We start from the raw sequence: 14,132 nt of genomic DNA, 5'->3' as shown, positions 1-14,132 counted from the left end.
GCTTGTATCCTTTAATCACAAGTCTGGCCTTATACTTATCAATAGTGCCATTAGTTTTCAACTTCTTCTTGAAAACCCACTTGCTACCTCATGGTTTGCAACCAGTTGGCAAGTCCACTAGTTCCCAAGTATGATTCTGCATAATTGAATCAACTTCATTCTTGATGGCCTCTTTCCACATAGGTCCATCAGGTGAGGTAACCGCCTCCTTATAGGTTTTTGGGTCACCTTCTTCGAGCAAATAGGTTATAAAATCAGACCCATAGGATTTCTCCGTTCGTTGTCTTTTGCTCCTTCTCACTACCCTCACATTTTCGTCTTCACTTTCGTCACTCTCATTATCGTCATCTACAGACTCATGAGATCGTTTAGACGTCGTAGGTTGTTGGTTTTCTGGATTACAGGGAAACATCGTCTCAAAGAATGATGCATTCCTTGATTCCATAATGGTATTCTTTTGAATATCAGGAATCTTGGATTCATGAACAAGAAACCGATATGCAGTACTATGTGGAGGATATCCGATGAAAATATAATCCACAGTCTTAGGACCTATCTTCACCTTCTTCGGTGTAGGGATCAGTACCTTTGCAAGGCACCCCCACACTTTCAGGTGTTGGTAACTTGGTTTCTTTTTCTTCCACATTTCATAAGTACTTACATCCTTATTCTTGCGCATCGTAATATTTAAAATATTATTTGCGCTTAAGATGGCTTCTCCCCACATCGATTGTGGAAGCCCAGAGCTTAACAACATCGCATTCATCATTTCTTCCAGAGTGCGATTCTTCCTTTCAGCCACACCATTTGACTGAGGGGAGTATGGTGCAGTGACCTCATGGATTATACCATGTTGTGAACAGAATTCTCCAAATGGTTCAACATATTCACCTCCACGATCAGTTCGTATCGTTTTGATTTTCTCAGTCTGTTGTGTCTCAACTTCTTCTTTATAGATTTTAAATTTATCTATAGCTTCGTCTTTGCTTTTCAACAAATATACATAGCAGTATTTTGTACAATCATCAATGAATGTAATAAAATACTTGTTTCCTCCTCTTGTTGGAGCGAATTTTAAATCACATATGTCGCTATGTATTAGGTCTAGCACTTTGGTGTTCCTTTCCACACGTTTAAATGATGATCTCATTAATTTTGCCTCAACACAAGTCTCACACTTATGTTTTGAATCGATAGTAAGTTTAGGTATGTATTCTTTTGCACTTAAACGTCGTAAAGTGTCATAATTTACATGTCCTAATCTAGCATGCCATAAATTAGGAGACTCAAGCAAGTAAGCAGAAGAATTCTTCATTTCATTATCGTCCTTAACAGACATTACATTGAGCTTAAAAAGCCCATCGGTTAAATAACCCTTTCCTACAAATATACCACTCTTAGACAAAATTACTTTATCTGACTCTATTACGATGCGAAAGCCATGCTTACTCAACAGAGAACCAGACACAAGGTTCTTGCGAATATCAGGCACATAAAGTACATTCTTCAAAGTCAGATTCTTCCCAGAGGTCATCTTCAGGATCACTGTGCCTTCACCCTCAATGGTAGAAGTTGCTGAATTCCCCATGTAGAGCTTCTCACCAGTATCGGAAGCTTTGAGGCTAGAGAAAATCGTCTTGTCTGAGCAAACATGCCTAGTAGCACCAATATCAATCCACCATTCACGTGGATTAGAACCAACCAGGTTCACTTCAGAGACCGTAGCACAGAGGTCTATATCACCCATATCCTTGGAGATATTCTCTACCATGTTTGCTTCTTTCTTCTTGTTGGGCTTCTTGGGCTTCTTGCAGTCAGAAGACCTATGACCAACTTTATCACAGTTGTAGCACTTCCCCTGAAATTTCGACTTCGAAATCCCTCATTTGGGTGCCAGCTTTGCCCCTTTACTAGAATTAGTCTTCTTGGGCTTGGAGCTTTGAGCGTGCTCCACCATGTTTGCCTTCTCAGTGGCAACATTAACTTTCTTCTCGGACCCTCTGTTGTCTTCTTCAATACGAAGTCTAACAATAAGATCCTCCATAGACATCTCCTTTCGCTTGTGCTTAAGGTAGTTCTTGAAATCTTTCCATCCAGGTGGAAGTTTTTCAATAACAGCAGCAACTTGGAAAGACTCACTTATGACCATTCCTTCAGCATGAATGTCATGAATGATCACCTGCAGTTCCTGCACCTGACTGACCACAGTCTTAGAGTCTGCCATATAATAATCAAGAAAGCGGCCAACAATCCACTTCTTTGCCCCAGCGTCCTCGGTTTTATACTTATGGTCAAGTGACTCCCATAAGACCTTAGCTGTTGGCTTCACGCTGTATACGTTATACAACGAGTCAGACAAACAATTTAACACATAGTTCCGACAGATGTAGTCGGAGTGCTTCCAAGCATCAGCAGCATACACAGTCTGCATGTTACTCTCAGCAGTGAGCAACAGTGGTTCTTCCTTAAGAAAGCGATCCATATGCAACGTGGTCAGATAAAAGTGCATCTTTTGTTGCCAATGTTTGAAGTTCGTTCCGTTGAACTTCTCAGGTTTTTCAGCATGTGCAGCAGGCACAGTTGGCATAACAGGTGTAGCAGGCACCACAGGTGGAACAGATGGTACGTGCGTCTGTACTACAGGTGTATGCACACCAGTAGGCACCGCAGGTATGATCGAAGTAGTGAATCCTGCCGATATATGTCCAAGAGGAATATTAAACTGTCCAATGACAGTCTGTCCCACAGGCACATGTCCCGAAGGCACATGTCCAACAGGCGTTTGACCCCCATCAGATTGTACGATCCGGGCGTTAGGGTTAATCGGCTGCTGGTGAACCCCATCAGATCCAGTGATCTGTGCGTTGGGATCAGCCGTCATGTTCATCGGATCGTTCACACTTTGGTTCTCCATCGATCTGTTACTCAACAAAACAACAGATACAGATGTATCAGTCACAGATGTATATAAAAAAAATAGCTTTAAGATTGTGAATACAATCTGCGATTAATACATATAAATCAAATAAGTGTGTGCGTGAGTAAACGAAATCAAACAGAGAAAGGAAGAATATAACCAAATGGAAATCCTCGAGTCCAGTTGAAACTGTCTCCTTAAAGTTATTTCGCCTCTCACCGTATGTGCGAGTCGATAGCCTCCCAGGATAAAACGAGATACCAGTATAATCAATAGATCGAATATACTCTCAGCGAACTTGAACTAAGCCCGGGAACTATCACCGAAATATTGAAAAAATTTAAGACTAAAGAGACCGAGAATGAAAGAGAGGACTCTTATTCCCGTGACTTAATAAAACTGATGCCCTAAGACTCTATTTATAAAGAGAGGCTTGAAAGGACTTGTTTTTCTTTTCGATGTGGTACATGGTATTTATAATAAAAACTAAGGAATAGGTTTGTGCTACTCTCGATGTGGTACAAAACCACTTTTCATATTAAAAGGTAAAACTTTGGAACATCAGTTCTCATTCACCTTTTACTCATATTGAGCGTGTAAATATGCGTTGGAATCCCCTCGAAGAGGAGAATACGTTCCAATAAATACACACCACTAACACATAATGTATCTCACTCATATAGAGTCTCAAAATGATTCACAACTTAGTCTAAAATACTAAGTTTGTCCAACAATTAGTTGCAACAAAAATTTCATAGATTATAAATTGAATTGCAGCAAGAAGTTTAACACTCATATATTAGACAAAGTATGAACTGCTAATGTACCGATTATCAAGCCTGTAACAAAGTGCAGAAATGTACATCGATTGGTTCAATTTATTCTCGATAAACTGAAAGACAAACGAACTATATTACCAGTAAACTGAAAAATGCAAAAAATTTGATTACCTGGTATGGAGAAGACTATCTACTTAGCATATGTTTCCATATTATATAACACATCACATATAAACTGAAAAGAACAATATAATTTCATATTGATACGATACTAAAAAATAAAACTAGAAAATCACAATTATCTGGATAGATCAATTTAAATGCTATCTCATGAAAGTGTTTAAAATCAACAATATCTAGTTTAGATAAAAATGTCAGAATAATCCTATACCTGGAAAATATACCCAAGTTCTAAATACATCATAATATTATATTTAATGACATACAAATATATTTTATAACCTTTTCTGTAGCACATGATAGTTCTTGTTGTACCTGGAACATTTATATTTGCCCTCGCACATGATAGTTCTTGTTGCACCTGGAATATTTATATTTGCCCTCTATTTTTAACTTCACCATAACAATTGTTCTTGTTACAACTAATGTACCACCAAGGATCGCTATCCTCTACATTTCTAACTTTTACTTTGCATAGAAAATTTTTCTTGAAAAAAAGAAATTTATTGTGATGCATTGATATTAACAATCAAAAAAATAACATAAGAGTAAATATATATCCTTGAATTATTGTATAGAACCATGAATGCAAAAGAGTCTCTAAAACAGTAATACTTTCAGAAAATCTGTTGCAGTCTTCTCACTCAATTCCTTTGGAGTTATGGTGTCAATAGTAGGTACATTTGAGACCTCAGTGTGAGTTGGAGATAAGATCAAATTGTCACGAGCAACGTATCCTTCGTCACACAACCTTGAAATGAAATCTCCGAATTTTTCTTAGTAGTTAGTAATTATAAAATATCAATTAAAGACATTATAAACCAAATAAAAGATTGTTAAATAGAGTACCTTTTCCTCATTTCAACAACAACATCGTAGTCTAGATTGAGGTAAAGCTTTGAAGCCGACAGTGTGTTAATTTGAACTGTGTCTGAAACAAATAAATTGCAATTATAATATAGTAAATTACAACTTTTTTGTACAAAAAAAAATTGATATAATTTTAAATACAATTAAAAGAAGGGGATAATACTCACTTCGAAAAGTGGTAAGTTTTGTACTTGTAAGTATAACAATGACTACTTCATTCTTCGTAATTTGATTATAGCTCTCTTCCATTGTGATAGCAAGCTTACCCCATACGGTAACCTTACATGAGTGTTTGCATAAATATGTAGAATTCTAACACTACATATTTGAAATGCAAAAAAGGAAAAATCAAAGGGGAAAGAAAATATATCATCTCCCATGTGTAAGCCTAAATTTGACAATGTCCCTCAGTCCAAACTTAATTTTAAGTTTTGATAGGGTCTCATAAACGGAGAGAGGGAAGATACAATATAGGGTAAAGTGAGATATATCCTAGCGAGATACATATAGATGGTTAATGTTGGAAGATAATGCAAATGTTATGTAAGTTTATTTAGCATGATAGGGGCAGGAGTTTGGTCCCTGGTTGTCAAATGCAAACTATCACGATTAATTTTTTTCATTAGAGGTGGTATATGTTATTTGCATAACAAACAGCTAATATGTATAGAATAATACGATTAAATTTGTATTAATGTACAAAGAAGTGCAGTATTTAGTATGTGCTAGATATATGTTTTATTTCAGGTCTTTATGCACAAGACTATGGTCTATAAGTCTTTTTGTTTCATAATAATGTCTTTTGCAAATGTTTCTTGGGAGGAATTGTGAGCATGGGGATGAATTATAAATCCTTGTATAAAAAATTTGAACATCATAACACTGTTATATGTACATCATTAATTTATGCTGTACTGTACTGTATACAAATCTGAGGAGCTCTGTAAATGGACTGTACCACTTCCTGGATATACCACATCAGTTTTTAAGGTGTTAGGGTATAATGGAGAATTTTCATTTTTTGATAACCAACCTGAATCCAATGCCATAAAAATTATTATATCATGAAATTCTAAACATATTTGGTCCTCTAAATCAATAATCATTAAAAAGGACTATATTTATTTAATATGAATTACAACTGAAATAAAACAAACCATTAATTACTGATGAACAAACATTGGGATCTTTGTTTTCAGAGATTGTAGAATTTGGGGTGTGACTATGTTCACCTATGATCATGGTACATAATATACTTTTTCTTCTTCTTGATACTACAAAAAAACATTGCAAAATTATGGACCAAAAATCCTAAGTGAACAAAATTTAAATGCAAAGACTTTTCTTATATATAAGTTTACAGACCATTCGATTTGGATGAAGGAGATAATGGATTCTTTTGTACTCGTTTATGACCTTGTAATGCAAAACATTAAAACATCAAATCTTATGTAAAATTTTAGAGATTGATATAAAAATTAATGAAAAGAAGCGGTCTTACTTGAGCGTTCCATGAATGTGGCTTAAAAAGACCTAAACAATAATGAAAGTAATGAAAAATGTAGAGTTTCCATGAAACTCAGTAACACAGAAGTTTGTTTTTTTGAATTTCAAATACACATAACTGGCCCGTAAAGTTTGGGAAGTTATGAAATTATCATATTTTAACGTAATGTTTGGTGCCAGACCCATGAAGCAATTGGGTCGATCCAAATGAATGGATAGTCCATGCTGAAATAGTCTAATGCCTGTTTATTTTTAGAAATGGGTTGACCCAAGATTGTAAATGGAAACCTTAGTGCTAGGAAGAATTAGGAATATATTGATATATCAAACTAACCGGAAATGTAAAATTTCCACAAAACTTAAAATCAGTAATTAAATTAAGCCTTCATTTTAAATTATTACAATCATCCTCAATATTCCAATCATACATAAACATAAATTTCAAATAAATTTAACTAAAACATGCTCTAAACAGCTTAAATTAAAGTATTTTCTCACTTCATTTAAATAGGGTACCTGTCACGAGACTCCCCGAATGCATGCCTATAGCCATGCTTTTTGTCAAAAGGCATGCCCAAATGGCATGCCATTTATCAATTAAATATAATAAATTATAATAAATAATTATTATACTAATATACAGTGAATTTGAATAAAATTATAACAACCAAATATCATCATAATACTTATTTAAATTAGTAACTTTTTACATACTAGCTTATAGCCCGTGCAATGCACGGTTTTTTAAAATTTATTTGTTTTATTTTTTAAAATTTTATAAATTTATTTTAGAATTTTTTAATGCAGGTATATTATTACTCTTGATGTTTGTATTTATATTATTACTATTTTTTACAGTTTGTTGCAATATTATTTCAACAAATATGCAGATATTAAAAAATATACGAATTTTGAATTTAGTTACTTTTTTGTCATGTATATTATATAGTTATTACAGTTATATCATTGCATCATATTACAGTTATATCATTACATCATATTTTAGTATTTGGGGATTAGTAAAACAATCCTTTTAATTTATGATTGATTGAACCTCTAATCATATTCTATTAAGAATCGTATTCGGAAATTATATCGTATTCTCGTGTTTGAATAGTATTAGAACAATGTGATTATTTTCTATTCAGCTAGGATGTTATCTTTTATGATCCAACAATTGAGATTATTTTGGCGGTACAGGATCATAACTACCAAATATTTGGATAAGATCACTCTTAAGGATATAATAAGGATATAAATAAAATATATGTAAATATTTTAAAATTATATTTGTTATTTCTGGATATTTCTAATATTAAAATAATTATTAAAAAAATTAATAAAAAAGGTATGCCGAATCATGAAAAGACATGTCTTGCTAATTGATGTCATAACATGCCCATTTGGCATGTCTGTGCGGCTGTGACATGCAACCTACATAAAAAGTTAGTGGATGCAACATTGCTTTCAAGTTGAATAATCAGTTGGAAGTACATTGATAGTTTCGGACGGACTTGAGCTTCTCATTTGATGCGACATTATCACATCCAAAAGAAAGGGGTGACCCATGTAACCTATAAACAAAACATTTAGAAATTGTTATCACCTAAGAATGATAGTGCATACATAAAAATACAAGTGTGTTGGAGAAAACTGATAATAGACTTCTAATTTTATCAATGGAGCTTTATGTTCACTTAATTTTTTAAACAAATTTTTAAAATAAAATATTAAAATCACAAAAACTAAAATAAGAATTATTAAACCTAATCAGAACATCACACAATTCATAAGCTAGTAGTATAGTATTGATACTTTACTTGCAGACGGATAGATATGTTGAATTTTTGTTAATATAGTTTCTGTAGTTAACTTTTTTAATATTTGAAACAGATTCTAGCCAAGGTCGGTAATCGGTACTAATGGGTTTACTAAATGATTAGGGATTAATCGGCAAATCGGAGATTAATTGAATTTTTTTTGGATATATTTAAATATTTTAATAAAACTTAATATATTTACCTTATTTATTATGAAATATATAATTTTATATAATTTATAAACATTACTCGAATTTCAAAAAATAGATCAGCCAAATAATTTATAAGAATCAATCGGGAGTTTTTTTGAAAATCGGAGATTTTTAGAATAATAATTCTAGCTTTTAATTTATTAAACATTTTTAATAGGGATACGACAAATAGTGCAGAAATACAATACATGATGTGACGTGACATTTATAATTTTATTGACTTTGAGGTGGAGTGACAAAATACAAACCTTTTGGTTCTTGTATTACAACTCATTAAAAACATATACATACTCTCTGTAAGTTTTTTTTGTCAGGACTGTCCGTATAGTCTTACTGCAAAGTTTTAAAGTCAGGAGTACCATGTGGCCTGCCGCTGGGCCGTATAGGCCTCGGCTCATCAACCCATGCTAATAACACCATTATATACATCTACTTGCGATCGTTGAGTTCATTACATACAAGTTTATTTAAGATGATAAGAGGAAAATCCATTAAACCTATCTTCACCAAGAACATTAGTATTGAAGTTGATGGTGATGAAGAGCTGTTAAGCCCGGTTGCAAGGTTGTTTCAGGCAAAGGGATTGAACATTCCAATCATATATGTCTTAGGTTTCAAAACGCTGATCGATGTTGATGCTGTTAAATCCGGGTTAAATGATTCTTTTGTGAAGCACCCTCGTTTCTCCAGTTTGCTGGTAAGAAAAACTAATTTTTGATATTAGCAGTTCATGTTTTTATAAATAAGGTGTAATTAAACCGGGTGTCCGGGCCAGCTTACGTGCATTCGTTTGTTTTGTAGGTAACGGATGAAAAGAATGGTGGGCAAATGAGTTGGAGAAGAACGAAAGTAGACATACATAAGCATGTCTTTACTCCGGAAGTGGATCCCAATATGGAATCAGCTGAAATGTATGTTGAAGATTACATATCAAATCTCACTAATACAGGATTGGATCTTGCAAAGCCATTATGGGAGCTTCATGTTTTAAACGTAAAGACATCGGATGCTAATGCAACTGCAGTACTTAAAGTTCATCATTCAGTCGGGGATGGAACGTCTTTTATATCTCTCCTTTTAGCTAGTAGCAGAAAAGCTTCTGATCTCGAATCAATGCCAAGTGTTCTAAAGACCAGACAATTATCAACAAACTTTTGGAACAATCGTAATAGGTTCTGGGGGCTTTTTTCTGCAACTTGTACCATGATTCTTATGGTTTTTAACACTTTTGTTGATATTTTGCAATTTGTTATTACTGCTTTGTTCTTGAAAGACACGGACACTCCGATCAAAGGTGTTTCAGAACATATAGAATTGAGTCGTAAAAGAATTGTGCATAGAATCGTCAGCTTACATGATATAAAGCTAGTGAAATATGCAATGAACGCGGTAATTGATATAGTGTCTGTTTTAAATCAGCTATTGCTACCAATTATATAAGCAAAACACTAATGTTATTTTAATTTGTTGATGTTTCAGACTATTAACGACGTGTTACTAGGAATAACTATGGCTGCCCTATCCCGCTATCTCAATGGAAAATATGGTTAGTTTGCTCGATTACCCGTTGTTTGTTAGAATATTAATATAAAATCCTGGTAAGCGTCAGGGATGACCCCTGACCCCTCCCTACCTATAGACTTGCGCTTACGGCCCTGACATATAAGGGCTTCTAACTTTTTTAAGTAAATATATATAAATTTTCATGATATATGTATATTAGGGTACCATAAACTGATTTTGACTAGGTCCACTCGAATCTCAGTTCCGGCCCGGTAAGCATCTTCTATTCTACCACTGTATAATCTCTATGTTTCCTGTGACAAGTTGATAATTAAGTGACTTGGGACGTTCCTAATATTGTAATGCATTGTATTGTTAGCACCAATAGGTGATGGGCTTGAGAAGGAACAAGATACAGCTAGCAAAAAGTACAACCACCTGCCTGCAAATATTCGTCTCAGATCATCTTTAGCAGTTAACATCAGATCATCCCCAGGAACCTCGGTAAATTCACTTAATGCTTAAGATGTTTACTTGGTCTTTCTTGTAAATTCATAAAAGAATGCACTTGTTTTGTTTGCAAACAGTCGGCAGAAGAGATGATGGAAAAGGATCAGTCGAAAGTGAAGTGGGGTAACTTATTTACTTTTGTTCTTGTTCCGATCACCATTGCCTTGCTAGATGATCCTTTAGATTATGTTCGCAAGGCCAAGGCTGTTGTTGACAGAAAGAAGCTCTCATTTGAAGCTATATTTTACTACTCCCTAAATCGGTTTTTACTCAAGTTTTTCGGACTTAAGGTATTGATAGTTTCATATTGAAGCCTATATAGTGTGATACATTTCATAAACTCAATCAAAATATTATACAGGATTTTTCTTGATTATCTTTGTTGATTACGAACAGATAACTGCTGCCCACGTGTATAAAATTTTATCAAACACAACAATGGCATTCTCAAATATTATTGGTCCGCAGGAAGAAATCAGTTTCTACGGCCATCACTTGTCGTATATCGCTCCCAGTACCTACGGACATCCACACGTAAGAATGTATAGAACTTATCGTATATTGCTCCTAGTCCCTGTGGACATCCCCACGTAAGATTAATGCATAGAGCTGGATTAAGCGCAATGCTAGCTAGAAATCCCTATATTTATCATCAAATGGTGTTTCTAAATATAATAATTGTAATTAGTTTTTGTTGGAGCATGCAGGCATTCGCGGTACATTGGCAGAGCTACGGAGAGAAAATGATATTTGTATTAACAGTTGATCCAGATGTGATACCGGATTATAACAATCTTTGTGCAGATTTCGAATCATCACTTAAACTCATCAAGGATGCTGTCACACAAAGCGGATTGGCGGTCCCCTTCCATGCCAAAACCTAGGGAAAAGAGAGCTATGACTGAGCATTAAGTAACTTGGAAGGCTAGGCTAGCTCCTTCATAGCCACAATCAAGATTTAATAAATAAAACTTGGCCCAGGATCCAGGTCATACGTTTTGTGTAATATATTATAATGCAGAATTATATTGATGTACGTAAAAATATCCTAGTTTATTCCTGTCTGTTATGCCATTACATACCCTTGTTGTAATTTTACATCTTGTTGGACATGTTCACTTGTACTCTTGACCTTTCTTTCAAAAATACCCGCACCCTTATTTTGTTAGCTGTTACATTTGACTTTGATTGTTCAAATTAACTAAAATTTGATCGAAATTTATTAATATTTTATAATTTAAAAAAATAATAAAATTACATCACCGGAAAGTAGTTTTAATCTACTTTAATATATAATTTTTAGTTTTTTTTTACATAATACAAGAGTAATGTTTAATATTTGATTAAAAATTGGTCAATTTGATTTCTATAAAAGAAAATGTGATAAATAAAATGGGATGGAGAGAGTAGATATTTGCTTATGTAATAATAATACTATCTATGTTTTTTTTAATAGTGGCTTTGACTTTTTTTGCACACATTTTTAAATATTTTGACCTTATAGTTAAAATAATAAATTTCAAAATTTTGTTTTTTGAATATAAATATATAACTTAAATTTTTATTTACAAAAAAAAATTAAAAATAATAATTTTTATTATACGATCAATGCATCTTGAGATGTGTGCAGAAAAGTCAAAGAGACAGTTAAAATGATGAAACAGAGGGAGTATATTTTTAGCTAATTGTTGTAATAATAATGATTGATTTATTTTATTTTTTTAGTACACACATACATTATGATCTTACATGTTTGCAACATTTAATTTGTCCATCCAACAAATATAACTTTTTAGACTTACGAATATAAATAATATAAAGTTGATGAAAATTCCTAACTATATATATGGATGATAAAAATGGTTAGATATGGACATGAAATGATCCAATTATTAGGTATGGCAGTTTTTACTGTACAAACTACAGCTCGCCGATGTTGAATAAATCTTAAAAACACAGCAATAGAAAAGTACAATTTTAAATTTTGATGGGCGAATTTTTCATTTTTGCACAAAAAATCGGCAACCGACTAATTATGTAAAATTAGAGATGGTAGTTAAAAAGCAGCACACATGTGATGTAGCAGAATACGAGTTGGGGGCACATCTATGTAGAAATTTGTAGAATGCTTAAAAGAATTACTTAAAATATGATGCATGCGTTTTCATGCTAACATATGTATATAGCTTAAAAAAAAAGAAAATTGGACCACACGCCACCGTCCCCCATTACCTCTGCAAGGCGGCACCATGTGTCCTGGACCATTTTATATGTAGTACTAGGTTGGGCACCTCGAAGAATTTAATTAAGTTGTCATTACAGCTGGTCAAATAAGCGGATTCGGAATGAATGAACCGGGCCAGGCTTCCCCGAACCCGTCTGTCTCGGCTCATCAGAAAATTGTGTGACTCGGTTTAAAACAGGTCGGTTATAATTTTGGGAACCGTACCCAGGGCCGGCTCAACGATAAAGCCAATTAAGCGGCGGCGCTTAGGGCCCCCTAACTATCTTAATTTGGCTCTAAAAGGGATCTAGGAAGCGGTAGATGGGCTGCCACACTCGGGAGACAGATTCGGCAGGTGTCGAGTCTGATGCGTGAAAGGAAAGATTGTTTGGAGTTATCCCATATTGTTTATGGGAGGGGAAGATTGCTAGTATATAAGTAGCCAAATAACTCTATAAGTATAAAGTCTTTTTGGAGTAACTTAAAAACAAATCCGTGCGAACTCGACCTAGAACGGAAATATCATATTATATGGAGTTAAGTCCTGCCTAGCAAACCCAACAAGTTCAACAACTTCTAACAATAAAATTATGACATGTTTGGAAAAAATATGCATCCTACTTTTTGGTAATAAAGTAAGAATATTAATAAAATAAGTAACCACAAGAAAATTACTAATATCTAGGAGTTGTTCTAACATATTGAATTTATCCTTGTAAGAGCGATTATCGACGATATCCAAGTATTGTATTTGATATATTTTCGTGGTTGTTACATTCTTGTATTGCATTGCTTTGCAATGTATAGTTAGTGCTTATGTGCGTGTATATGTTTAAGTATGTGAGTGTGTGTGTGTTTATATATATGTATATAGAGTGCTATTACACTAGAAATATTCTTATAATGAAAACTAAAAATTAAAATAAAAAAGTTATTAAATCACGTCGAAATATAACACATATGGTATGCAAATCGATCGTTGGGAGATGGAGAAAAATATAGTAAAGTTGGATTTTAAAAAAAATTATCGTTTGACGGGAAAAATTAAATTAAGAACGGAGGGGAAAAGCTGAAATTCTGTGTGGGTGAGTGTAGTTTAATCTGCCTGTAGGGGGGCCATTAGTTTAGATTGATCAAAGGGTGCAGATTAGTTTCTTGTTTTCATTTTAAGTCTTATTTCTATTTGAAAAAATGCCTATGTATATATATGTACATGTGCGTGTATATATTTAAGTATGTGTTGTGTGTGTGTATATATATATATATATATGTATATGCACTGAGTCAGGAATATTCACGAAAATAACCTACCTTCCTATACTATGCTTTAACAATATATTTGATTTTATATTTAATAATGAGTACTTGAAGTTTTAATTTCAAATCTTTAGTTACAATTTATTAAACTATAGTTGCTTAACAGCTATAATAAGTAATTTTTGAAAAAGAGTTAATTATTCAAATTTTGAATCGTTGTACCAAACCACTTTGTTTATTTGAATTTATTTTGATTTGGTTTGAAAAGTTGAATGATTGGGAGAAAATATATCAAACCATGAACATCACCGATCAGATTCAGAAAATAATTCAAAACTATCAAATGGACTCAAT

At 33.5% G+C, this 14,132-nt stretch overlaps 1 protein-coding gene across 2 annotated transcripts; it reads left to right on the top strand.

Annotated features, from left to right (window-relative positions):
• Window positions 1-8,585: 8,585 nt before the first annotated feature.
• LOC141684693 (wax ester synthase/diacylglycerol acyltransferase 11-like) lies at window positions 8,586-11,465 on the top strand. 2 transcript variants are annotated; one of them, XM_074489775.1, is made up of 7 exons: window positions 8,586-8,981; window positions 9,086-9,673; window positions 9,764-9,830; window positions 10,176-10,291; window positions 10,375-10,587; window positions 10,694-10,831; window positions 11,005-11,465. In XM_074489775.1, the coding sequence occupies exons 1-7, from the start codon at window positions 8,757-8,759 to the stop codon at window positions 11,179-11,181; spliced, it is 1,524 nt and encodes a 507-aa protein (XP_074345876.1). In that variant the 5' UTR covers window positions 8,586-8,756; the 3' UTR covers window positions 11,182-11,465. The 2 variants fall into 2 exon arrangements, with proteins under 2 accessions (XP_074345876.1, XP_074345875.1); XM_074489774.1 differs by having other exon boundaries at window positions 10,167-10,291.
• The last annotated feature ends 2,667 nt before the right edge of the window (window positions 11,466-14,132 follow it).

The sequence above is a fragment of the Apium graveolens genome, chromosome 9 (assembly GCF_009905375.1).
Source record: "Apium graveolens cultivar Ventura chromosome 9, ASM990537v1, whole genome shotgun sequence".
Taxonomy (NCBI): Eukaryota; Viridiplantae; Streptophyta; class Magnoliopsida; order Apiales; family Apiaceae; genus Apium; species Apium graveolens.
The sequence above is the reverse complement of the archived record's forward strand: the minus strand, read 5'-3'. Positions and strand labels throughout refer to the sequence as shown.

Coding starts and splice junctions, on each gene's coding strand:
- LOC141684693 (XM_074489774.1), top strand. CDS start 8,757: ATGATAAGAGGAAAATCCATTAAACCTATCTTCACCAAGAACATTAGT. Junction 8,982..9,085: donor CTCGTTTCTCCAGTTTGCTG/GTAAGAAAAACT, acceptor TTTGTTTTGTAG/GTAACGGATGAAAAGAATGG. Junction 9,674..9,763: donor TGAAATATGCAATGAACGCG/GTAATTGATATA, acceptor TTGATGTTTCAG/ACTATTAACGACGTGTTACT.